Source organism: Antechinus flavipes, chromosome 5 (genome assembly GCF_016432865.1).
Source record: "Antechinus flavipes isolate AdamAnt ecotype Samford, QLD, Australia chromosome 5, AdamAnt_v2, whole genome shotgun sequence".
Lineage (NCBI taxonomy): Eukaryota > Metazoa > Chordata > Mammalia > Dasyuromorphia > Dasyuridae > Antechinus > Antechinus flavipes.
In genome coordinates, this window is record NC_067402.1 from 21,235,093 (window position 1) to 21,261,014 (window position 25,922).

A 25,922-nucleotide genomic window follows, 5' to 3' on the forward strand; every position below is an offset into this window, starting at 1 on the left:
ATTTTGGCATATTGTCTCATAATTTTTGATTCTGTGATTTGTTGTTTGCCTTACTCATTCTTTAGAATTAGATTATGTCAATTAGTTTCCAGTCACTCTTTAATGAAACTATCTTTCCAAGGTGTTTTATTACGTGTAATTTTATTGCATCATGATCTGAAAAGGATGCATTTACTATTTCTGCCTTTTTGCATTTGGTTATGATGTTTTTATGCCTTCATACATGGTCACATGGTCAGTTTTTGTGTAGGTGCCATGTACTGGTGAGAAAAAAATTTATTTCTGTCCCCATTCAATTTTTCTCCAGAGGTTTATCATGTCCAACTTTTCTAAAATTCTATTTTCCTCATTCTTTCTTATTTATTTTGAAGTTAGATTTATGTAGTTCTGAGAGGGCAAGGTTGAGATTCCCCCATTAATATGATTTTACTGTTTTTTCTTGTAACTCATTTAATTTCTTTAAGAATATGGATGATATACCACTTGGTGCATTCATATTTAGTATTGTTATTTCTTTATTATCTATGGTACCTTTTAGCAAAATGTAGTTTTTTTCCCTTGTCTCTTAATTAGATCTGTTTTTTCTTTTGCTTTGTCTGAGATCAGGATAGCTACCCCTGCTTTTCTTTTGTTTTTACTTCAGCTGAAGAATAATATATATTCTGCCCCAACCTTTTCCCTTTACTCTCTGTTGTCTCTCCACTTCAAATGTGTTTCTGGTTAACAACGTATTGTAGGATGCTGGGTTTTAGTCCATTCTGCTATTTGTTTTCATTTTATGGGAGAGTTCATGTCATTCACATTCATTTATAATTTGTAACTGTGTACTTTCTTCCAGCTTATTCCCTACTCCTTTATGCTTTTGTTTTTCCTGTCACCTTGTCTTTCCTCACCATTGTTTTACTTCTGACCTCTGCCTCTCCCAATCTCATCTCCCGTCTATGAACCTCATTTCACTTCTCTTTTCTTCCATCCTCCCCATTTTCCTATAGGGTAAGATAATTTTCTCTATCCAGCCAAGTCTGTATGTTATTGTCTCTTTGAGTCAAATCCAATGACAGGAAGGTTCAAACAATATCCAACCCTTCTTCTTTCCCTCTAGAATAAATCTTTCATTTTGCCTTCCCTTTTCCTCTTCTCCCAATACAATCTTTTAAATTTACTTTTTAATTAATTTTTGAATATCAAGTCAACATCAACTTATACCTACACCCTCTATGTTTGCATAATCTTTAATTGCTGTAATAGAGACACAGTTCTTAAGCGTTACAAGTCTCATCTTCTTATATAGGGATGTAAACATTTGAACGTCCTTGAATAACATGTTTTGTTTTTCTTTTCTGTTTACCTTTTTATGCTTCTCCTGAGTCTTGTATTTGAAGATCGGATTTTCTGTCCATTTCTGGTATTTTCTTCAGAAAGTTTGAAAGTCTCCTATTTCAATGAATGTCTGTCTTTCCTTCTGAAAGATTATGCTCAGTTTTGCTGGGGAATTGATTCTTGATTGTAATCCAAGCTCTGTTGCCTTCCAGAATATTTTATTCCAAAGCCCTCTTATCTTTTAATGTAGAAGCTACTAAGTCCTATATTTTCCTGACTGTGACATTTTGATACTTGAATTGGTTTTTTTTCTGGCTCTTTGTAGTGCTTTCTTCTTTTTATTTGATAATTCTGGAATTTGGCTATAATATTCCTTGGAGTTTTCAGTTTGGGATCTCAGGAGGTGATCATTGATTTTTTCAATGATTATTTTACTCTCTGGTTTTAGAGCAGTTTTTCCTGATAAATTCCTGAAAGAGGCTGTTTGTGATCATGGCTTTCAGGTAGTCCAATAATTTTTAAATTACCTCTCCTGAATCCGTTTTCCAGGTCAGTTGTTTTTCCATTGAGATATTTTACATTTTCTATTATTTCCACGCTTTGATTTTTGTTGGACTGATTTTTAATGTCTCATTGAGTCATTTACTTCCACTTGTTCCATTCTAATTTTTATTGCATGATCTTCATTAGCTTTTGTACTTATCTCCTCTGGGCTAATTCTTCCCTTTAAAGTGGTTATTTTCCTCTCCAATTGGTCAGTTCTCTTTTTTCTTCATTCGATTTTTGGTTTTGTTTTCCAAGCTGTTGACTCTTTTTCATAATTCTCTTGCATAACTCTCATTTCTTTTCCCAGTTTTTTGGTCTGTTTCTCTTACTTGAGTTTAAAATTCACCTTTCCTTTGAGACTGCGCATAAGCATTTTGACAGGGCCGTCCCCTTCTCAGCTTGTGTTTTGATCTTCCCTGTCGCCACGGCAGCTTTCTGCGGTCTGGGCTTTTTGGGTTTTGTTTCTTGCTTGTTTTTTGGCTCATTGCATGGTTTTCCAAGCAGAGCTCTTTCCCGAAGCCCAGGGGCCTGGGGACTGGCTCTGGGTGCAGGGTCGTGGGGGCCGGCTGACCAGCCCCTGGGTGCCCTGGGTTTCGAGGCTGCAGTTTGCCTCATGGCTGACCTGCTGTGCCCAGGCCCGCTGAGCCATCTTGGCAGCTGTGTCCACAGCACGGATCGCCCCAAAGCCAGTTTGGGTCTGGGTCCTGCAGCGCCGCCTGCCCATTGCACAGACGAAGGACCTGAGGCTTGCATACGGACGCTGGGGCAGTCCTGGACTCCTGACTTGCCCCCTGGACCCCGAGCCGCAGCCGGCAGGGAGTCGGGGCGCACTGTGGGTGCCGTGGGAGGCCCTGTGGGGGGCCTGTGGGGAAGGCCCCGGGTGTTTACACCAATCACTCTTGGATTCTGCTGTATTTATTCACGCTTGCATTGCTCCGTGCGTTCATCTTCCCAAACCCTCTGCTGTACATACATGAAAAAGAAATGAAAACGTTTCCCCAGAGCGAGCTCTGCACCATATTGCAGCGAAGGAGTGAATCAGAGCGTGGGCTTATTTGGCGCTCGGGAGGCACGAGGCAGTGTGGAAGAGCTGCTCACATGGGCGCGCCCTCGGAAAGTCCTGGTGGGAAGATGGGAAGGGACGGCCGCTGAGACTGGGGAAGGGCGTGTTTGGGTTTTAGAAAACCGGGGTCTCCACTAATGGCCTGCATCGGTCTGAGGGCCCCCGCCCCGGTGCTTAGTCTAACCCAAGGTGCCTAGAAACGTGCTGGCTTTTTTTTTTTTGATAACTTGTGGTTTGAGGCGGATTTTGAACTCGGGTCTTCTGGACCGTGGGCAAAGCTGGCTCGTGTCCCCTGTGGTAACAGATGTCACCCCGAGGTAACATTGACGTTGCTCGTCTGTGTACCCCATTTTCCTAAGTGAAGGCCAGGTGGGGGGGGTCGGGCCCCTGTGGCCGACCCAGCTCGGGTCCTTCCTCTGGACTGGGACAGCCCCGGAAAAATGGCTCCACGTCGTTTCTCCTCCAGGCACGGCGGACTTGTTTGGGCGCCGTCCCCTTCTCAGGCCTGGGCGTCTCAGGGGCTCCCACTGATTCCCGGGCGTGGTGGCGGCAGCTCTGGCTTCAGACTCTGTCTCTGTCCCTTACTTCATGACCTGGATCGCTCTGGGAGTTAATTGTAAAGTGAGGGGGGTCCTGGCCAGTGCTTTCCTGGGCTACCCGGGAGGGGCAGAGAGAGGGCAGTCACTGCATTCTGGGGACCCCAGCAGTGATTCTGTCTGATTGTAATTGTGCCCCCGCCCACATCTCTGTCCTGGGCACGATGCTCGGGCCGAGTCTGCCTCAAGGGAGTCTTGTGCTTGCATTGGGGGCCCTGCTGGGGGTCCCCACTGGGTGCGTGATCCAGGGGTGTTTCCGTAGTCAGCCCCGAGTCAAGGCAGGATCGGGGGATGGCCAGGCTCGCAGCTTACTGGGGCCGTGTGAAGTGTTGTCTGGGGCGACAAAGGTCGATGGCGACAGCTTCCCCCTCCCCTTTTTCCCCCCCCTCCCCCCATGCTGCTCACTCCCAGTCTCTGGCCCTGCGCCTCGGGTCCAGGTTTCTGCTGCAACAAAACTCAATTTACGGAACACATTTGTTTCCAACTTGATCTTCATGTAAATGTTATCGCCACTTGGCCTTTATCCGCCTCAATTTCCTCCTCTGTCTAAGAGGGACAACGCAGGCTCTTCCGGCAAAGGGTACGGCGCGTTGTTCACTTTTTTGGGATTTGCAAATTGATTCCAGAGTGACTGGGTAAATTCACTGGGAAGTTTGCTGGAAAATGTTTAACAACCAGATTTCTGGGGTGGAGATGGTGAGGATGGAGGAGATTGTATGTAGAGCCCATTTCACTATTACTTTCTTAAATATAGACAGTCGATACAGCAATAAATCAGTACCTGGCGTGTACTATTCCCTGATTTCCAAGCTGTAAACACTCATGCTGAAAATTTAACAACTGGCTCTCACAAGCCGGTTCTAGCCAACCTCAGCACACCCACGGTGTTGCCCCTAATTCTAGCCTGCTGTTGTTATTCGTGTTCTCTTTTGATTACAGGATCAGCCTGGATGCCTCAATAAAGCAGATCCTTCTAAACCAGCCTAAAAGTCTCAGTGACCGGGCTGGTGAGAGACACCGGCTGCTTTTAGCCACCATGTTTGAGGCCGCGGCTTCACGCCGCCCTCGGTGGGCTGCCCTCTGAATGTCTATGATGGTAAAATGTCCCCAGGGGGGTGTCCCACAGCTAACACCCTCCCCCCTCCACCCCCCACGATTTCCTCTGCGATAAAGGAGGGAGCGTTGTCAGAACCACTGCCTGAGGCTTCTCCCACCATGGGCTCTCCCGAAGGCATCTCCCGCTCCCCCTCTGTGCCCAAGAAAGTCTGGGGAGACCGTTTGGGGATGTTTAAGGGGATCCCATTGCATTTACCTGATTATTTACCCGATTACTTTTAAAAGGCTTGAATCCTGCAGAGATGGGTTCCTCCCAACTGGAGCAGGAGTCTACTGGAATTTCCCTATTGTAGGAGGCCATTGAGAGAGCAAGTTGCCGCCATCCCAAACCCCAAACGTGTAATGATAATCAGCGGCGACGCCTGCGTGGCCAGCGGTCTTAGGAGCTTATTTGGCGCCGTTGCCATTTTCTCCAGCGAGGCAGATAGTGACAGTGCTTCCTGCTGGGAGCGCCTTTTTGGGGCGTTCTTGGAGGAGGAGGAGGACCGGACCGAGTGCTCTTTCTGAATGAAGGGATTAGTGCTCGTCTGCCGCCCATCGCGTTAGCCATTAGTGATCAGGGCCGACGCGGTACCTAAAACGTGCCGTCACCTCGAACCCCTGCAGACGTCTCCTGGGGGACGATTCTGGATCCTCGTGCGTGGGGAGCGGCGCCCCCGCCCCGTGGTGGTGATGGACCTGGCTCTCAGTCTCCCACACGCGGCACACACGGGTGGAAGCTTTTCAGCGACCAAGGACGCCAATGCTTCCCTTTGTTCTCTCCCCGAGTGACAGAGAGTCCGGATCACGGCATCGGAGGGAGCGTCCGGGGCAGGGCCACGTTACCATTAAAGGCCCTGCCAGCCCCAGGTGTGGTCCCGGGAGCCTGCCTCGTCCACCCCGTCTCAGACCACTGGCCTTCAGGCCCCGGGCTCCCAGGGAGAGGACGTCACTCCTTCCTCAGGCGGCTGACAGTGAGAAGCTCCCCCGAGCTGGGCTCTGGGTCCCTGACATTTCTGCCCTTTCGCTTTATTCTGCCTCCCTCGGGTCAGACCAAGGCTGCTCTGTCTTCCACACAATAGTGCCCCTTTTTGGTCAGAAAGACGGTTGTCCCCGTCTCTTCCTTCACCTTGTCAAAGATGAGATCATCAGCCACAAAAAAATGGCCTAAAAGCCCTTTGTGTGCAGCTCACAGCTTTAAGGGGCAGGGAGTTAAGCGTTATCTCAGCACGGGGCAGTCGGGGCTTAGGGTTTAAGGCAGTGGTCGATCATAATCATTGTTGCCACCATCATCATCGGACAAGGTCTGTTCCAGTATTTTAGCCAAGGAAACCCCAAATGGGGTCATGAAGAGTTAGTCATGACTGACATGACAACAAAACCATTATTATTATTGTTACTACTACTACTTCCCCAGTCTTCTTAATTAATTTATTTTATTATTATAGCTTTTTATTTACAAGATATATGCCTGGGTAATTTTTCAGCATTGACAATTGCAAATCCTTTTGTTCCAACTTTTCCCCTCCTTCCCCCCACCCCCTCCTCCAAATGGCAGGTTGACCAATACATGTTAAATATGTTAAAGTATATAATACAATATATGTATACATGTCCATACAGTTACTTTGCTGTAAAGAATCTTTGCAAAAAGACTCAGACTTTGAAATAGTGTTCAATTAGCCTGTGAAGGAAATCCAAAATGCAGGCAGACAAAAACAAGAGGGATGGGGAATTCAAAGTAATGGTTCTTAGTCATCTCCCAGAGTTCTTTCTCTGGGTGTAGCTGGTTCAGTTCATTACTGCTCTATTGGAACTGATTTGGTTCATCTCATTGCAGAAGAGCCACGTCCATCAGAATTGATCATCCTATAGTCTTGTTGTTGCACTTCCCCAATCTTTTATGAAGCACCTACTATGTATGTTTCTTGTGTGCTCTCTCTCTTTCCCTTCCCTCCCTCCTTGCTTCTTCCTCCTTCTCTCCATCTCTCTGTCTCTGTCTCTCTCTCCCTCCCTTCCTTCCTTCTCTCCCTCCTTCCCCTCTAAGTGCTGCTGATTCAAAGATCCTTCTCTCCAGGTTTCCATTCTACTGAACACAGGAGTGTGTGTGGGGGGGGATGAGGGGTAGGGGGTGGGGGGCAGGATCATGAGTCTAATCCAAAGGCCAGAAAGATCACAATGGGCGGTTTCCTCTTCCCGGTGAGCAGCAGGCACAGAAGGGAGCCGGGTCTTTCCAAACAGCCGCAGTTTAAAAAACAAAATTCAGCAGCGTGGAAATGTTTTGCCAGATGAGCATCTTGGTGACGAGGCAGAGCGGGAAGAGCCACAGCGGAGTTAATTTGAGGAACAGACAGGCTCTTGTGGACTGTTTTGCTTTGGTTTGATGTCATTGCTGTCAAAAGTGAGGAGTTTTCCAATATACATTCACGCTCAAACAAGGGGGTCGGAAGTTTGTTGTGCTCTCCGGATACTTGGTCTGCAAACAGAGGCATCCGGCTGCTTCCCCGGACGTAGCCTCGGTTGTCCCCTGGTGTGTGTGCACACGCCGAGTAAGTTGGGTTGCGAGCATTTCAGTCTGAGAACGGTTGCTGTGCCAGGACAAAGTTCAGCCAGCGAGAGGTCTTGGGCGTCCAGGAGCCTTCCTGCTGCTTGCAGGAGTAGGATTGGGAGAGCCCAGCAGTTCTGTTCCTGCTTGACCCCTCGCCGTCAGTGGGCTGACTCACGTCACCTCGGATTCGCGCCTTGCCCTCTCCCTCTGCTGCACCCTGAGGGCTCCTGGACCTTGCCGTCCGTCCTGCAGCGGCCACAGTTGTAGCTCGACTGCCTCACGAACAGGACACTAGATCTTCCTTTTAAGCTTTACATGCTTAGCATGGGCTTCGGCACAGAGTAGGCACGTAAAGCCTTCAGTCGTTCATTCCCGTTTTCCCCCAGTTCTTGTACGCTTCTCTGCTTTGGCCGTGCGAGTACGGCCGCCGAGGACATGACCCACAGTCTCTGGAGCTGTCGGCTCTCGGCTTCTTCAGATTCTGGCCCTCTGACTTTGTAGGGCTTAACGTGGGGCTCGGGGAGAGTTTAATCATGGGGCGTTTCGCTCTGCCTTCAGGGATCCCCCACCCCCTGTTGGGCGGCTGCTGGCCGGAGAGGGGGCGGAGGGTCCCTTCGGGCAGTAAGGTCGGCAGCCCCCCGTCGGCTGGCGTCCCACCGGCCCACCGCCAGAGCGCCTGCCAGGGCTGCTGCCGTCTTAAAAATGAAGGCTCTGCCCTGACTGTGGGGAAGCCCCCGTTCCTCGTGCAGATGGCCACCCCCTGTGCTGTAGTGAGCAAGTCTGAGGGAATCTCTAGCGGCACAGAGAGTGAATCGATTTGCGTAGGGTCACGCAGCCCAGCCAGAATTTGAACTCGGGAATTTCTGCCTCCCAATGCAGCGTTCCGTCCAGTGAAAGGCGGTGCGTTCAGCGGTTTCACAGCTTTAAGCGAGGGGTCGAGTGTCCTGAAACACTTGAGACAGTGGATGATTGGAGGGAGCTGGAGCACACCTGGACCCAGGAAGGGCTGAGTTCGAATCCTGCCTCAGGCACTTCCTAGCTGTGTGTCCTCTCTCAGCCTGTTTCCTCATGTCTAAATATGAGGGTGATAATGGTACCCCCTGTCAGGGCCGCTGTAAAGAGGCAAAGAAATCCTGTGTGTGAAGTTGTTTGCAACCTTAAAACTGCATAAATGCCAGTGGTTATTATTGTGATCATGTTCTCATAGCTCTGTCAAGTTTATGGGACTACTGCGGCACTGCCAGCTCTCGGGCAGTGCAGGAAGCCGGCGGCTGCCCGCCTTGGCTAGGACGGAGAACGGGTGCCCACTGTCGCTGCCGTGCCTTCCGGCCGGCCCTGACCCTTTGTTCTTGTTTTTTGATCTGTTGGCAGATGATGAGCCAAGTGGAAGGGCAGCAGAAGACCCTCGTCCGAGCCATCGAGGCCTTGCCGGGCTCAGGCCCCCTCACGGCCTTGGACCAGGACCTGCTGCTGCTCAAAGCTACCTCGGCCGCCACCCTCAGCTGCCTCGGAGAGTGCCTGAGCCTGCTGCAACAGAGCATCCACCAGGTGGGCCAATATAGCCACAGGACGGGGCCTTCAGGTAAGACGACAGACCCCCTCCTGCTCCTGTAACTGAGGGCGGGTACCCGGCGCCTGCCTCTTTTCGCTGGCAGGGTGAAGTGCTGGAGGGCAGGGCCGGGCCTGTGGCTCCCACGGAGTAAGCCCTGCGGTCAAGGCTTGGGGACCTGACTAGGTGACCTCTGAAAATGTGCCCTGCTGGTGGGAGGGAGACAGACGTGTGTGCGTGTGTGCGCGTGTGTGCGCGTGTGTGTGCGCGTGTGTGTGCGCGTGTGCGCGCACATGCGCAAGAGACCAAGAGATTTTATATAGAGAGACATAAGAGTTTTTACACATAGAAAGAGACAGAGAGACCGAGACAGACAGATTTTATATAGAGAGAAACAAGATTTTACATAGAGAGACAGAGATAAAGACAGAGAGACACAGTCAGATTTTACATATATATAGCTATAGAGAGACAGATTTTATATAGAGCTCGACAGATTTCATACACACACACACACACACACACAGATTGAGGTTGAGATTTTATATAGAGACATTTTTATTTTGTGTATATGTATATGTGTATATATATGGAGAAAGAGAGGCAGAGCCAGATTTCATACATACATACATATATATGTGTGTGTGTGTGTGTTTATAGACAGATTTTACATACATATATAAAGATAGAGACAGACACACAGAGACAGACAGGATTTTATATACAGAGAAACAGAGAGATAATATGTAGTTATATATATATATATATATATAATATGTTTATTTAAAGAGAGTATCAGACGCACACACATGTATCCATTTCTGTGTGTACACACAGAGAGAGGCAGATGGGGAAGGGGAGAGAGGGCGTCACCAGTTATGTTTCAGCTTTCCTCTCGGGGTCCTGACCCTCTTTTACTGTATCCTCAGAATACACGTTTCTGCCATTTTCCTCCATCGTGATTCCCAGAGTAAAGGCGGCACTTGGAGTTCTCCATCCCTCCCCATTGCTATATCTTGCCCAGAAAATGAGGGTAGGAAGAGACTATGTGTCCAAAGTTCAAAAAGAGGAGAATGACATAAATGGGTTGGGTCTAAATGGATCAGCTCTCGGTCCCCTTCCTTTAAGTGGCAGAGCCCTGTGATCTTTAGCGATTGTGGAGCTTGGGAGACATCACTAGCCTGAAGCAGATGGTGCTTTGGCCCAGGGTGTCAGAATTTAGAGGGCGCCCCCATCTGGCCCATGGTTCCCTTCATCAGCTTAGGAGCACCAACCATGGGGGCCACCCTGATGAGCCCCTGTAGTACCTCCGTCTTCCCCATCTGGTGTGAGGTACATCTTGTATTGATTTTCTGTTAAAGACAGAGTTATGCTGGGATAGGTGGGCACAGCTCTGGTCCCGACCTGGGCTTGGTGAAAGGGGGGGGAGGGGGAGAAGTCTTGGGATCCCGAGCATGGGAGCAGTCTCGCCAGCCATCCTCTCGTGTGACGGTTGGGAGGCCTGGGGTGCGGCGCAGATGGGAGGCCCGGGGCATGGCATGCTTTCCCAGGTCAGCGGGGACCATCTGGGGCAGCGCTGTGCCCTGGGCAGGGCCACCTTTGAAATAGATGCTTTCGTTTATCTCTTGGACTATTTCCAGCCCCACGTAGGCTCAGATCCCATGCTTGCATCCCTCAGGCAGGATGCACGTCAGCCACATTGGGGCAGGCCCAGGTGCCCGCTCGTCGGCCAGGCGGCCGGCAGCTCCCCGGGGCCCCTACCCCTCTGGCCCAGAGCTCCCGGCTGAATCGGCTGCCCCTGCACTTCCCTGGGTTCCTCGCTCCTCATTTCCCTGCTTTTCTTTTGGGCTCGCCTCCCTCTAATTCTGTTTTTCTTTGCTCTTTTCCTTTTGCTTTGGAGCTGACTTTGCACCTGGCTCCTTTCCCCACTCCGCTTAGCAGATTTTCAGGAAACGTGCTGCTGCCCCTTGACCCCAGACTCACTTGATTTAGGAATGTGCCCGTACCTGGGCATTAAGTGGGGAGTGAGGGTAGTGTCCTATTTAGAAGCTTCTAGGACCCGAGTGTGAATCCTGGTTCTAACATTTACTCCCTAGGGGATCTTGGGCGAGCCATGAATCAGCATTTATTAAATACATAGTGTGTGCTGGGCACTGGGCTAAGCCCTGAAGATGCAAAAAGGGAAAGGACAGTCCCGGACCTTCCCTAGATCTGGGCCTTCAATGCTGACCCAGGTGATTACTGGGCATTTGGATATAGGCAAGTCCTCAAAAAGCCTTTTAGATCCTCAAAACTCATCTGTAAAATGGGGTTAAATGTATTCCTTTTCTTTCTGTCTCTCCCTCTGTCTCTCTAGCTCTTCTCTCTGTTTCTTCACTCTGTTTCTCTCTATCGCTTGTCTGTCTCTTCTCCCTCTTTGCTCCCTCTTTCCCCTTTTCTCTTCTCTTTTCTCCCTCTCTTGCCCTGCTCCTTTTTCTCTCTCCCCACAGCCCCCCACCCCCGACCACAGACTCTAAAACAGACTCAGGCCTGTAAAGCAGTTGCAGGAGAACCACAGAATTTTCCAGAGCAATCGAGAAAAGACTTAATCTTTCATTTAAGAACTTTGCCATTTAAGAGCTGCCATTATTGATTCACTAACCATCAGCAGAGCCGCTGTTCATATAAAGCCGTTTTAAAAAATTACCCTGCTTGAAACACAGACTCTCAGCCATAAAACCCCCATAAAACCTCTTTCCCCTGGGCTTCTCCCCCTTCTGTGTATTTGTTGCTGGACCGCCTGGTTTGCTCTTGAGCTCCTACTTTCTTGCCTGGGCCATTGTCTTTGCGGATTTCTTGGTATTCTCCATCCACGTGCTATCTGCCCAAGTGAAGGGGGTCAGTGATGCAGAGTGGGCAGGCGCAGGTGGGCTGCCCTCCCCCTCTTCTCTGCCTCCAGGCTTTCTTGCCTTCCTTCCCAGCCTCAGCTAAAAGTCCAGCCCTCGGCCCAAGGCCTCTCTGCACCCTCCTGGCTCCCGCTCCTTCCGTCGGAGGCGGCCCCAGCTCGCCCCGTCTGTATCTTTTTTCTGGAAGTCCAGCTTGCATCTTTCCTCTCCCCTGATTAGCCGGGGAGCTCCTGCTCAGCCGGCCTTTCTCCGCCTGCCCGGTGCTTGGCAGGGTGCCTGGCTCAGAGTGGACGCCCCATCGATGTTCTCTTTCTCTCGTTGACCCGAGTAACTGCTGGGGCGGGGGGAGCTCGCAGACCGCTGGCATCTCAGAACGTTCCCGTCTATCAGACAGTGGGCTTTTTTCCAGTTTTTTGACATTGGAATAAAGTGACTGAACATTTCGATGTGCACCGGTCTCCGTTTCCTCCGGCTCCTCTCGCCCTGTGGTGGCGTCCGTGGGGGGGGCTTTCTAGGCCCTTCCAGCATTGACTCTTGCTGCACTTAACCATTTTTGCTGATTTAATGAGCACGAAGGGGCCCTCAGAACTGTTGTGTGCCATGAAATTTATGCCACATGTAGCTGTGGCAGCGGAGCCGCGGGCCAGCTTCTGGCTCGGTGGGTGATGGCCACAAAGGTGTCCGTCCCGCTTCTCCCCTTTGTCACTGTCATAATTCTCCTGGAATCTGGCCAGGCTCCTCGGTGCCATCTCTTAACTGGGTTTCTTTAGATTCCCCTGATGATAAATGTTTATTAGGCTCCTCCTGCATGCCAGTTCTGTGCTAAGGGCTGCTCCATTTCCTGGGACCCTTCTAGCTGGTGCTGCTTTCATTTCCCTCTTGTTCAAACCTTCCCCTCTGATGCGTATTGACCTTGTGAATTAGAGCAGGTTTAACTGGAGCCTCAGTTTCCAGTGGGGGGATTTGGATGAGATCTCTACCAGTCCTAGATCTTATGGTTCTTATAATCCTCTCTGACCTTGGAGCAAGGTGACGTGGTAAAGCAGAGAGGGTGTCTGATCCAGGTGGAATCCTGCCTGAGATATCTGCTGAGCAAGTTGCTCAGTTGTCCAAACCTTGGTTTTCTCATCTGTAAAATGGGTTTAAGAGTACTTGAACAGGCCACGAGGGAAGTGGACAGAAATGTGAGTTCTTCAGAATCGTTTGTAATGGCACGCTACTGTGAGATGGTCTTTAATTTACCCATGAGAGGTTAATGGGGAAGGCTTACTGCCCTCTTATCTGGAGGGTTCCTTTTGGGTGGGGAATGGGAGGCGGATGGAGGGGAGAAGAGGAAGGGGAGGGCAGCTGCTGCTCTAAGAATGGGGGTGGTCACATCCAGTGAGGATGCTGGGGGCCTGTGAACTGTTGGTGTCCTCTGTTGGGTCCTGATGACTTCTCTCCAGTCCTTGTCCTTTTTGATGAGTTTTTATTACATGCCTACTGTGTGCTGGACCCCAGAATTACAAGAACAAAAGGTGGAGCAGTCCCTCTGAGAGACAGATGCCCAGTCCTCTTTTTTACTGAGGGAGGGATAGCCCTTCCCTGGATATAATGCTGTTATTACTGCCTGCCTGCCAAAGCAAGGCTAAATTAAAAGCTGGAGAACCAGAGGGAAAAGAGTGCGGAACTTTAAGAAGACTAAAGTAAAAAACCCAGGTCCCCGAGTTCCAATCCGGCCTCTAATAGTAACTGTGTGAACGAGGGCAAGCCGTGTAACTCTCTCTGATCTGCTCTTTGCTCTTTCTCATAATGGGGGAAATAATCCCTGTAGATTCCATTCCCCAAATTCTGCCTGCAGTGCTGCCTTCATCTGCTGAGGGTGGAGGCCGAGTCACAAGAGAGATACAGATGCAGCCGTGTAGACCAGCCGGTCCCAGCTGTGGAGGCTGATTCACGAGAGAGACTTAGATGCAGCTGTGTAGACCAGCCAGTCCCGGCTGTGGAGGCTGAGTCACAAGAGAGATACAGATGCAGCCGTGTAGACCAGCCAGTCCCGGCTATGGAGACTGAGTCCCCAGGGAGGCCCAGATGCAGCCGTGTAGACTAGCCAGTCCCGGCTATGGAGGCTGAGTCACAAGAGAGACGTAGATGCAGCCGTGTAGACCAGCCCCTTTGCTTCCTTTGACATTGTGATAAGTTGCATTGAGAGCCTCTAACTGACTGTCTTGTCTGTCTGTGCTTTCAGTTTATCACAGAATGACAGAAGCGCAGCAGCTCAGAGTTGGAAGGGATCTCAGTGGCCACTCGGACCAAGAATGCTCCCTTCCGCAGGCCCGTCCGGTCGCCCAGCCTTTGCTTGAAGACCTCCAGTGAGGAGGAGCTCACTACCTCCTGAGACAGCCAAATGCATTCATTCCACTTGGGGACAGCTGTGGGATTAGGAAGGTTTTTCCTGAACTTGTGCCTGGATCTGTTTCTTTGCAGCTTCCTTACTGCTCCCGAGTCTGCCCTGGGGTGGGAGGGAGGGGCCCCTCTGTCCTGGACACGTCCTCCCGCAGGCTAGACGGCCCCCAGTTTAGGCAGTTGAGAACAGACAGTGGTTTTTTAAATCGGGTCAACAAATATTTTGCACCTACTGTGTCCGACTCCGTTTTCTGTGACTTGTGAGATGGACGAGTACTGGGGACACACAGAAGAGCAGAAGCCATAGTCCACGGGGCTCTGGGTCGTTAGTTCTCGCAGTCTCGTTTAGGGAACATCATCCACTCCCTTTTGGCTTCTCAGGAGCCCGGGACGCTGCTTTCCGGAGATGCCGTCCTCAGATCCTCCCTTCTTGGGGCGCGGGAAGTGAATTGTCTTCTTCCTTATCCCAGCACGAGCCTCCCTGAGCTCCCTTCCTCAAAGGGTGCCGCGGCAACCAGTGCTGAGGTTGACGGAACAAGGAAGGAGCACGTGGTTTTGAACCCTGACCTCTAACAAAGTTTTTTTAAAAATCCTTTTTCCTTTAAAAAAAAAAAATCCTGTTTTTCCCTTCCAGGAAGCCAAATATTCCCAGTATTTCCAATCATAGTTGAAGTATTTTTTGACAAGTTCCTTCCAGGAGTGGCAGCTAAGCCCCCTTTGAAGGGTCAGTGACATCTGGGGTCCTGGGATCCCCGCTTTACATGGCTGCCTTCATCCCGGGGCATCACTTGTCTTGGGTGGCGAGGAAGCACGAGGACAGACCCGCTTCTCCTCCGGCGTGGAAGGACCAGGAGCGCTAACGCCACCTCAGCTGACCCTTCGTTCCCTGAAGCGAGGCTCCCAGATAGATCGCCCTTGGGTCTTTTTTTAGTCTTTCAGTGGGAGCTGTGGCCACAAGCCCCCCCCCCCCAGATGTCACCCCCTTAGCCTCTGATGAGAGTGAATGGCACCCACACACAACATGGAGGTGGGGGTGGGCCTGAGGTTTTGGAACTTTGACCCGGGGAGCCTCCTGGGCCCCTCTGCTCCATCGCTCTTGCCTGCTCAGCCCGCTTGGGACCCGCATCTCTGTTGCTCTGCTTCTCAGCCTGGTCATTCTCATTTTCCTTTTCGGAGTGGATGGCGCCGACCCCCTCCCCCTCCCTCTGGATTGTGTCTGGCCGGTCCTCCTCCCTCATCCTGCAGGGCCAGCCTCCACCCCCTCCTTTCGCTCTTGCAGTCTGGGTCCTTACGACATCAGGTCTGGACTGACTTTTCTCCATTCTAATTTGCGTTCTTCCTGATTTGGGTCCGGTCCTGTGACCTCGGCATTATTGGAAGTTCGTGTTCTCTCTCCTGGCACTCAAGACCCCCCTTCTCTTGCCTTGCTTCTCCCCTACAGACTCTCTGTGACCATCCCAGGGGATTCCTTGCTCGCCTCCATCTTCCCCCCACCGCTCTCATTTCTCCGCTTGGTTCATGCTGACTCTTCCCCCTCCCCTCCATCCAGCTGGGGAGACTCTCCCTCCCTTCACAGCCCTCTGTGGTGTATTTGGGGGGGATGCCCCAGGACTCGGCCGCCGGGACCATCATCGGAGCCAGCCCAGACCGCAGGAGGCCCGCCTCGGGGCGCCGAGGCGCGGGGAGGGCGATGTCGCCCGCCAGCACGGAGGGCTGCGTTCCCTCAATGCTCTCGGGCTGCCACGGCCCCTCCGTCTCACCGAGGTGTTGCGATCTGCTCGTTCTGTTTGTTGCAGCCGCGGGCTCCCAAGTGCGGAAAGTGTTGGCGAGATAATCCTCGATGGCCCCCGCTTGAGGAGCCCCGTGCCTCTGTTTGCGGAGGGGCACCCGAAAACCCAGTGGTCCGGAGCCCGCGCAGTGTGTCGGGCTTCTCTTTGTGTCCTCAGCACTGGGCTCAGTGCCTTGTAAATAGGAAGCGCTTAATAAATGTTGGTTGACTTGACTGCGTTTTTGACTCCTTCCTTGGGGTGACAGCTCCGGCTCGGGCTTGGGTCTCCTCCCTCCTCCCTTTATTTCAGTTGCCGCTTGAGCGATGACCTTGGGGACGCACTCTTGAGCCCTTTATTTCCTGATTCTGTGGGCCTTCTCACCTGAATTCCCAACAGCCGGTCCGCACCTAAGCTTCTGTTTAGTCCACACCTGAGCTTCTGTTTAGTCCACACCTGAGCTTCTGTTTAGTCCACACCTGAACTTCTGCTTGGTCCATACTTGAGCTTCTGTTTGCTTCAGTGGAATTTGGTAATTTCCGTGTTCCTTTAAAGTAATAAACCATGACGGCTTTTATACCATCTACTGATTCTCTGACGAGACGTTGATTTTTAGCTTTCTTTCCCGTGCTTCCCTTACGAGGACGGAAGTCATTTTTTTTTAATCTTCTGCCTCTGGCACAGTGCTTGGCACATTAATAAAAGCTCACTCAATTAAATTGGGTAACACAGTTATCATTAAAATTATATAAATGTTAAATTGAATAATCGTTATGGACTTAGCCGTTCTGAGCTCGAATGAGCGTGTTAGTCTGGGACAGAGGAAAAGGTCTTTAATTCCATTCCATTCGCTGTATCTGACTGTGGGCAAGCTATGTTTACCTTGCTGGGACTCCGTTTCCTTATCTGTAATATGGAAGGGTTGGACTCCCTTCTGTGAAGTCTGTGCATTTCTGGCTGTGGTATCTGGAACTGCCCGAGGGAGAAGCAGGGCTCGGGGCTCCTGCGGGCCTCTGCCCCAAGCCATGGGTGTGGGGTGCCCCTAGGAGCTGCGGAGGAGGTGGGGGGGGGGGCTCCAGCCTGCCATAGGTCAGAAAGAGCAGTTAGTGAGATCAGACCCGTGAGTAGCCCCTGTTCTTCAGCCTGGGTAAGGAGGGGAGCCCTAAACTTAAAAAACCAAAAAAAACAAAAACAAAACCAGAATTGTTTCACTCAGAGCATAAAGTTTAGTGAAAAAACAAATTTAGAAATATCTGGGCTTGACATCATGGAAAAAAATTGTGCACTAGGAGTCTCCCAAAGTGGAATGAATTGTCTTGAGGAGAGCAGCTGCGGTCCCTCCCAGGTCTGGCTGCCGGCGGTCCGGACCTCGGTTCTTGTACGGGCGCGCTGGCGTCTGAGATCCCTTCTAGCTCCCGAGTGCTGCCCCGGGAGCTAAGGGCCGATTTCTGCCCCGGCCTACCTGGGGGCCCAGGTAAGTCAGTCCGCCTTTGCAGGGTCCTAGCAAAGCTCTAAAGCTCTGAGCGTGCTGAGCAGGGGGAGATGCTCTTAACTGGGCGTGGTTTCCGTTACAATCAGAAGTCGGTCCCCACCGGAAATAGAACGTGTGCGCCAGAGAGGTATGGACAGTGTTTGAGGGCCAAGATCAGGGAAGTCTTCCTGAAGGAGGAGGCACTTTGGGAAACTACTAGAGAAAGATGCTTCCCTGGGACCGCGGGGTCACAAGAAGCTGTAGAAGCCCAGGTAAGAATGGGAAACGCAGGGGGTCTCCGCATGGTGCCTCGAACCCCGGGACCCCATTGGGATCCCAGCTCGGCCACGTGTTCTCTGCTGACTTTGGCAAGCCACTGAATTCGGATCTCAGTTTCCCCATTTGTGACGTGGGAGATTTTGACTAGAAATCCCTTCTCCCTCTGAATCTTTGCTCCGAGGATCTCCATTAGCATTTGTTAACTTGATTGGACAGGAAAGTCACCCCAAAGCTTGTCTACACCTTTGGGGACCTCTCCTCTGACTGGTAGCTCAAACCACTTCATTCGCTGCCTCTGCTTGTTAGAGGGTGGGCTTCTTGAGCAGGGAATGGCTTATGTTTTAATAAGTGCTTTGTAAATGCTTCATTCAATTTTTGGTACCACCAGTCTGAGGATTATAAATATTGATATCATTATATCATATATGTCTGGCTTTCCGGGAGCCCATTGGGGATTTCTCGGCGGAGATGTTCCAGCGTATTTTACAGATGACAAAACTGAGGCGGACAGCGTTCAGTAGCCAGCTCAGGGTCTCCCAGCTAGTAAGTGTCTTTGGCCGGATTTGAACTCAGAAAAAGGAGCCTTCCTGATGGGTCCCTGGCTGCCCTCCTGTGATGTGCCATTGAAGCATCTGTTTGCATCAGGCCGTGATCGATTAGGGAGCTCCAGAGCGGCCCTTGAGCACCGGCAGGGGGACTTACCGGGGTCTCGCAGCTGGCGTGAATCCGGGTGTTCTGGTTCCCGACACTCAGACCCTCCCTCTTCTCAGTGATCTGCTGTCGGGGTGGAGCCACAAAGGTCTTGGAAGTATGGTCTGACTGTTTATACCTGGGGGGAGAGGGAAGTTCTAGAGAGCCCTGAGTCCAGAAGTGACACTTGGTGTATGTGCTGACCTTGCTGGGAAGCGGGACCTCACCGACTATCAGGGAGGAGCTCTACGGCATCCCAAAGTTGGGGAGCCCCAGTGGCCGGCCCTTCTGCAGTAGGCAGGGCGCCTAGCTACAGTGTAAAGATCTAAAGGAAGGAGGATGTCCTCGGCTCTGCAGGTGCAGGTGGCCCATCCTGCCGGGGACCACCAAGTCTTAGCCCCCCTCCTACATGTATTCCCCCTTTTACCTCCTTCCCTCGGGCTTTAGATCCCGAGAGCGGGCAGCTCATCACTTAGCTGGCATTCTCAGTGCGTGGTGGGCGTCCCAGTCTGAGGGACCGCTCAAACACCAGCCCTCCGGATCTGGGAAGGCTACGTACGATTGCCCTCCTCTTTTCTCCTTGGCTACCATCTTTATTTCCTGAGGTGACCTCGAGTGCCTTCTTTTGGATTCTTTCCTACTTATCCAATTCCTCCCCAGAACATGTTCGAACCACCCTAGAACCTGACATTTGGCACAATAGTCCTAGCATTTTCTGACTAGCAGGGCCCCGCCTTCTTAATCCTCAGCTTTTATTAGGCAGGGGAAGGGAGGGAGGAAGAAAAGGATGGGACCAGAGCTGTGCTTTCAGTGAGGTAGCCCAATGTTTCTCCAATGTGTTGGGCTCAAGATCCCTTCGCATTCCTTTTTTTTTTCCCCTTAAGTAATTGGAATTAAGTGACTTGCCCAGAGTCCCACAGGCAGGAAGTGTGAAGTGTCTGAGGCCAGATTTGAACTCGGGTCCTCCTGACTTCAGGGCTGGCGCTCTATCCGCTGTGCCACATAGCTGCCCCATCCCTTTGCAATCTTAAAAATTATTTACTAAATCCCCAGAGAGGTCTCATTTATATAGGTTTTACCCATTGACCTTTGCCGTGTTGGAAATTTAAAATGTTTTGGTGTTATTATGAAAATAGTTTTGATCTTGTGAATTTCTGGGTCTCAGAAGCCCCCCCGGTGTTGCTGGGGCACATTTTGAGAAACACAGGGAGATCCTGATTTTTTTTATTTCCAGCCCTTAGCAGGGGCCGACACTTAATACGTGTGTAGAGAATGAGTTGAATGAATGATAAAGAAGCTTCCTTTCTTACCTTCTCCCTGAGCAACTTGCCCAGAGTCTCTGGGCCTGCATCTGGGGCCTCTCGCTTCGGAGGATGAAGCCTCTGTGTTGGACCCAGGCTCTGGGCGAGCTAGCTTTCAGAACTCGGGCGCTCACGTGCCCAGTTGGGGAGGATGAACCCCCGGTCTGAATCTACAGGTGGGTGTGCCAGTTGCCCTAAAAGGAGATCAGAGGATCTTGTTTTTGTTCCGGACTCTAGTAAAATGGCTCCACGTTTCAGCAAATGCATATTTGAGATGATAAAGCTCTTAGAGAGAGAGGTCAGTCCCGAGCCTTACACTGTGTGAGTGTTCCCTTGCTCTTGCCATGAAGGGGGCAGTCGGTATCCCCTTTAACCCGGGTCCCCTGTGATGCTGCACTGTGGTAAGTCGAGCCCAGGTGATATCCTGTAAAATGAGGTGGAAATTTAGGGCTCTGTGCATGTTGGATGTAGAAAATACTTGACATCATTCCAGGTCTCTATTTCAGAAAACCCGGGATGGCAGGGGCCCAAGTCACATTCCACAGAGCGAGTGAAAAACGGGGCGGTGGGCTTGCCGCCGTCCTCCCACGCCACCGTCACGTGGGCAGCCTTGCCCGCCCCCACCGCCAGCAAAGACGTGCTGTCCAAATCGGAGCCCAAGGTGAGTTCAGCGCCCTGTGTCGGCCGTTAACGTCTCGGGTCGTAGCTGGTTAAGCAGGCCGAGGCAGCTGACCCGAAGTGGGGTAGAGGACCGGCGGCTTTGGGAGCGCCTCTTCTTGGGCTGGGGCCCTGTCAGCCGCTGCGGAGGAGCTGTGAGCCTGTGAATGATGAATCTCATATTTTCATTGAAATTGGAGTCATTTGAACTGCCCGTGGGAGAATTCTAATGGGCCCATTAACAGCGTTGCCTCCTGACACGATTGGAGCTCTATAATATATCGTGTCACTCCGTGGAGTAATAGCTGCTTAATTCAGTTCCTGGTGTTGCGATACGTGACGGCCGTGGCTGGATTGGCTCCCGTCCCGCCTGGGTGGGCCACGTGCCGTGGGCCAGGGGCTCTGATGGGGCAGGACCCCCGCTGTGCCAGATCTGGGCTCCCACAAACTTTAACGCTGCACCGTGTCGTCGGCAGTGAGGGGGGATGACGAGGGGGAGCCTGGAGAGGGGCTCCTGGCGGGGAGCAAGGCGTGGGCCCTTGCCACGTGCCCAGGCGTTCCTCCAGGTACCAGTCGGAAAGGGCCAGGTTCACACTTTTCTCTGCATTATATGATTCTTTTTTATTCCTTTTGCGTGTGCACATGGGGGTGTTTCCAGGGATGTCTAGAAGCGGCACAGACCCCACATTGTGTGTCAGAGACGACGCTTCCTGTCTGTCGGGACCACCTTGTGCATAGGAAGTCTTGGAGGGCTCGGGAGATGCTCCATGAGTCTCCGAGCAGTGGGTTGGGTCCCTTTCAGAGATGGCGCTCTAGCACCTACGAGGCAGACAACCAACAGTACCCGAGATAGTTAGTGAGCAGGAAACATTTTGTAAAAATGTGGCAAGTAAGAATCTTTCTACTCTACCCCAGCAACAATCATAATTGGGTTTGTCCTTCATTCTTTATTCCTTATTTTTCATTCATTTACTTTATGTATTTCTCCATTGACTTTATTTATCTGTTTACCTCTCCATCCATCCACCCATCCATTCATTCATTTACTACTTAGTTTTTGAAGACCACGACACCGGGGAGGTGATGCTGTGACCTGCAAATAAATTGGATTTAAGCGCGGGCTGGCTGGATGATCGCAAATGAGGGTGACGAACGATAATCATGCTGCAACGGCTGTAATAGTGTAGATGATTAGGCAGCACAGTGGAGAAAGCAGTAAGATTTAGGGTCCAGAAGACCTGGATTCAAATCCAGCCTCATATACTTCCTACCTCTGTCACCTCTGCCTGCCTCAGTTGTCTCATGTGTAAAATGAGGATTTTTGTAGTATCTACCCTTCAGAAATGTTGTAAGAGACAAATAAGGATATATGTGTAAAGTGCTTTATAAATTTAAAAGAAAAAATATATGTATATACACCCATATGTTATCTGTACTGTTGGTAATAAGAACAGCTGACATTATTTCTAGAGTGCATTAAGTATTTACAAAGTGCTTTATGAGATTTGCTCATTTAAGTCTTTACAGTGAAACTAGTGGCTACTAACTCACTATTAACCCCATTTTACAGATGAGGATTCTAGGGGCCTCAGAGGGTAATCTTGTCTTGCTTCTTCCTTTTACAGAAGAGGAAACTGAGGCCGGGAACATCCAGCACCTTGCCCAGGGTCACTCTGGTTTTAAGCCTTAGTGGTGGGATTTGAATCCAGGTCCTCTAACTTCCTTCTCTTTCCACGGTACCTTGATGACCTAATAACCGAGAAAGGTTAAGAGATGGGTCTGTGATCTAGCGGGGAAAAGGTTCCGAGTGTAATTGGAACTTGTCTTCCTCACTCCAACCTAATGCTCTCTCTACCCTGGTCTCCTATCACTCTAAGAAAAAGAGTGATGATGGTAATGGACATTTTTGTAATGGAAAAACATGTAATTTGCATAAATATGGAGATCGTTGTTAATTAGTCATTGATATAAATAGTAAATTATTAATCGCTGAATTAGCCGAGTTGAGGGGGTAGAGCGAGGACGTGATTCTGCTGGATTCCAGCTGTCCTTTGCAGGTTATTGTGGGATCTTTGAGTCAGGGGTGGGCAGAGCGGGGAGAGAAGCCTTAGAGCAGAGACGGCGCAGCCTTCCGGCTGATGGAGAGCCCCAGGGAGCTCACCTGTGATGAATGTGTTCCGATTCCTTGTCTGAAGAAAGAGACCAATAGGGAGGGAGATAAGCACGTCCTCACTCCCTCCGGATCTTTTCAGAGATGTGGTTGATGTGGGCAGGAACGTTGCCCTGGTGGATAAGTTTTGCTCGCAGCTCTGGTGAACTTAAAAAAAATTAACCTTCATTCATATATATTTGTATGTACATGTATATAAAAATAAGCTTTTATACACATACGTACATGTAAGCACACGTGTATATGTATAGCTGCACATTGTGTAATGCATGCGCATGTACACAGTGTATATGCATGTGCATAACGCACATATACATATACATACATATATATATGTGTGTGTGTTTGTTTTTTACGTTATGCTCATTTATGGAAATACCAAGAGATTCCAGTAAAAACCACTGTATAGTGTGACCGTGTCTGACTTTGTAAGTGACATTCTCTTCTGGTAGTCCCCCACTTTTCTTCTGTGAGGATACAGTCTTGCTTCATTATTTGTCTCTAAAAAGACCTTATTTTTATCTTTGATTATTTTTCCGATTCTTGGTCAGCTTTGGAAGCTCTCTACAACGCGGCTCCGGCCCGCTTTTCCAGGCTTACTGTAATTCCCATTTCGGGCCTGTGTGGATTCCTGTGGCTCCGTGTGAGCCCTAGAATGCCTTCCCTCCATCTCTGGCTCTTAGAGTCCTGATTTGCCTCCAGTCTCATTTTAGGTGCCAAGAGCTTCCAAACCTTTGGTCCCTGAGACTGGAAGAGTCGCCATATGGGGCCGGCCTTCTAACCCGGCTCCTTTGAGCTCAAGGGGAACATCAGAAGTTGTGGATTATTTCTAGCGTCCTTCCCAGAAGGCTCTGGTCCTTGTCATGGCAGCGTCAGGTGGGCCTGACTGTCTCTGAGGATGCTCACTGGCAGAGGATTGCCATTTCTCTCTTCTTCCCCCTTCTCCCCTCCCTCCAAACTCCTTTCTACTCCTCATACCTGAGTCTGCGCTCTCCATCCCCGTGTATGATTTCCCCTGGAATCCCCCACTTCTCGTTGTGCCGTCCACTTTTCTCACTCTTGTTTTGTGTATTTGCCGGAGGTGCAGCAGAGACCGGCTCACTCTGATGTTCGTACTGGGCCATTTCAGTAAATGCTCTTTGCCAGTTGTGCCATTGAGTCGAGTGTGAAAGCAGACCCACCGATGGGGGCTCAGGAGCGGGGGGAGGCTGTCGTTCCCACAGTCAGGCTGGGGCTGCAGAGGGAGGACTGTAGCTCTGGAATTGGTCTCTAGATGGAATTTAAGTCCCTCCAGATGCTCCCAATGTCTAGCCTGATGCCTGACACTTGGGGGGTACTCAGAAAATTATTAATAATTGATCATTGTAACAACTTGTATTGGACTAGATTTAAAAATTAGTGAAGCATGTGGAGAAGGAGATAAGGCAGCTAGGTGGCTCGGTGTTATAGAATGCTGGGCTTCGAGTCAGGAAGACACAAGTTCAAATGTAGTCTTGTGTATTTCCTAGCAGTGTGATCCCGGCAAGTCTCAGTTTTCTTATCTGTAAAATGAGCTGGGAAAGGAAATGAAAAAGCCTTTCAGTGTCCTTGCCAAGAAAAACCCAAATGGGGCCACAGAGAGTCGGACACAGATGAAAACTACTGAACAGCGACTGAGACTTCTTAAAAGTCTCTTCCCAATTTCTTCTTCCCTCCACTGCCAAATCTCAGCATCAGATAACATTTACAGAGCTGTGGGGGCTCCTCCTGTTCCATTCTTGGGCAGAACAAAAGCTCTGCGATTTAGTGCATATTTAATAGAATCCAGAGACTCGGAATCAGCTCCGTTATCAAAGGCAGGGATCTCTTGGCTTCCATTCTTCTGGGGACAGAACTTGCTCGATGTGAAAATGAAATATGTTTCCATAATGAAATGTGTTAAGATCTCCGTTTCCCCCATTAGGGGAGCGATATTTTAAGTCGCTAACGCTGGCTTGGATTGAAGTCCTCAGAAGGGGCTCTTGGTGGGTCCCGTTTGGTGAAGGAAGCTCTTAACTCTGCCGAGAAGAGCGACGCCATTTATTTAATTGGCAGATGGCGTTGCAGGCTGGGAGGGTGACCGGGCCGCCACGTGTCATCCCATTCCTCCCTGCAGACAGCCTGAGCGGCGGCGATTAAGCCAAATAGAGCTTTGGGGGGGAGACCGTGCAATTTAATTTTCTGATAAGTGGGCTGCAATCCCCACGGGGGGATGGCGCTGTGAGTAGAACAGACAGAGGGGGTGTTTCGGGGAGAGCTCTGCTCCAGGGGAAACTGGGCCATGTCCCACTGAAGTTTTTAATCCCTTAATGGCACGCCGGGCTGGCTAGAGTGACTGCCCCAGACAAGTCCCTGATACTCCAGTGGGAGCCTGCTGGCTGTGCTGTGGGCAGCCCTGGGCGTCTCCAGCACCACCACCCCCATCCTTCCTTGCACCCCTCCCCCACTCTTTCCTCTGCTCATTTGCATTTATTAAAATTGTGGAAGAAAGGGATAGTGGTGAAAGGGATGGGAGTGTGAGAGAGAGAGAGAGAGACAAAGCTTCGATAGCATTTGGGAGGAAGATGACTAACGCAGAAATATGATTACATGTGCACAGTGGGTCTCGTATTTCGTGCGTTCTGAAGGGGGGCAGCGGGTGTGGCAGAAGGGCATGAGAGACTGCACAGTTAAAAGAAGAAATTAAAATTAAAAACGATGAGCTTCATTGTTGCGGTTTGTTTGTCCCCGTGTCATTGCTGGCTAGGGTGACTCCCATCAAACCCTACTCCCCTCTTAAGAAACACGAAACCGGGCCAAATGATGAGGTCGCGTTTGACAGGAAACACTGGGTCCAGAAGTGGGCAGGGCCTCTGAGTCCGCTCCGGCCGCTGGAAGTGAGGAAATGTAGTAAATGCCAAAGGTTAGTCAGTTCCCCCCGCCCAGTATTCTACATTCTTATTTCTGAAGATTTGTCCCATTCTCTACCCATAGACCCTCACCTCTGCTTCCTCTGCTGCCACTCAGATGTAAGAACCCCATACCCTCCTTTATGTTTCATGATGAAGCAGCCTTATTCCTTACCAGAGCTAGCTTGTCGGGTTTTCTTAAATAGTATTTTATTTTTCCAATCACAAGTAAAGACAATTCCCAACATTCATTTTTGTAAGATTTTGAGTTCCAATTTTTTTTTCTCCCTCCCTTCCTTCCTTACCTTTCTCCTCTCCAAAGACAGTGAGCAACCTGATGTAAGTTATACATGTACAGTGATTTTAAGCATATTTCCCTATTGGTCATGATGTAAAAGAAAAATCAGAACAAAAGGGAAAACAACAAGAATAAAAACATTAAAAAAGGTGAAAATGAACTTTTTTGATCTGCATTCACATTCTTATTCTCTGTCTCTCTCTGTCTCTGTCTCTGTCTCTGCTTCTCTCTCTCTCTCCCTCCCCACTCCCTTCCTCTTTCCCTCCCTTCCTCCTTCTCTCTCTCTCTCTTTCTCTCTCTCTCTCTCTCTCTCTCTCTCTCTCTCTCTCTCTCTCTCTCTCTCTCTCTCTCTCTCTCTTTCCCTCCCTTCCTCCCCTTCCCTCTCCCTCTTTCCCAC

The 25,922-nt window shown here is 50.3% G+C and overlaps 1 protein-coding gene across 2 annotated transcripts in view; it reads left to right on the forward strand.

Annotated features, from left to right (window-relative positions):
• Positions 1–25,922, forward strand: part of OSBPL10 (oxysterol binding protein like 10) — a 202,846-nt gene that overhangs the window by 111,077 nt on the left and 65,847 nt on the right. For both annotated transcript variants that reach the window (XM_051962712.1, XM_051962713.1), the window contains exons 5-6: positions 8,540–8,750; positions 20,001–20,155. In XM_051962712.1, coding sequence (XP_051818672.1) covers positions 8,540–8,750; positions 20,001–20,155 — 366 coding nt within the window. The remainder of the gene's footprint in view (positions 1–8,539; positions 8,751–20,000; positions 20,156–25,922) is intronic.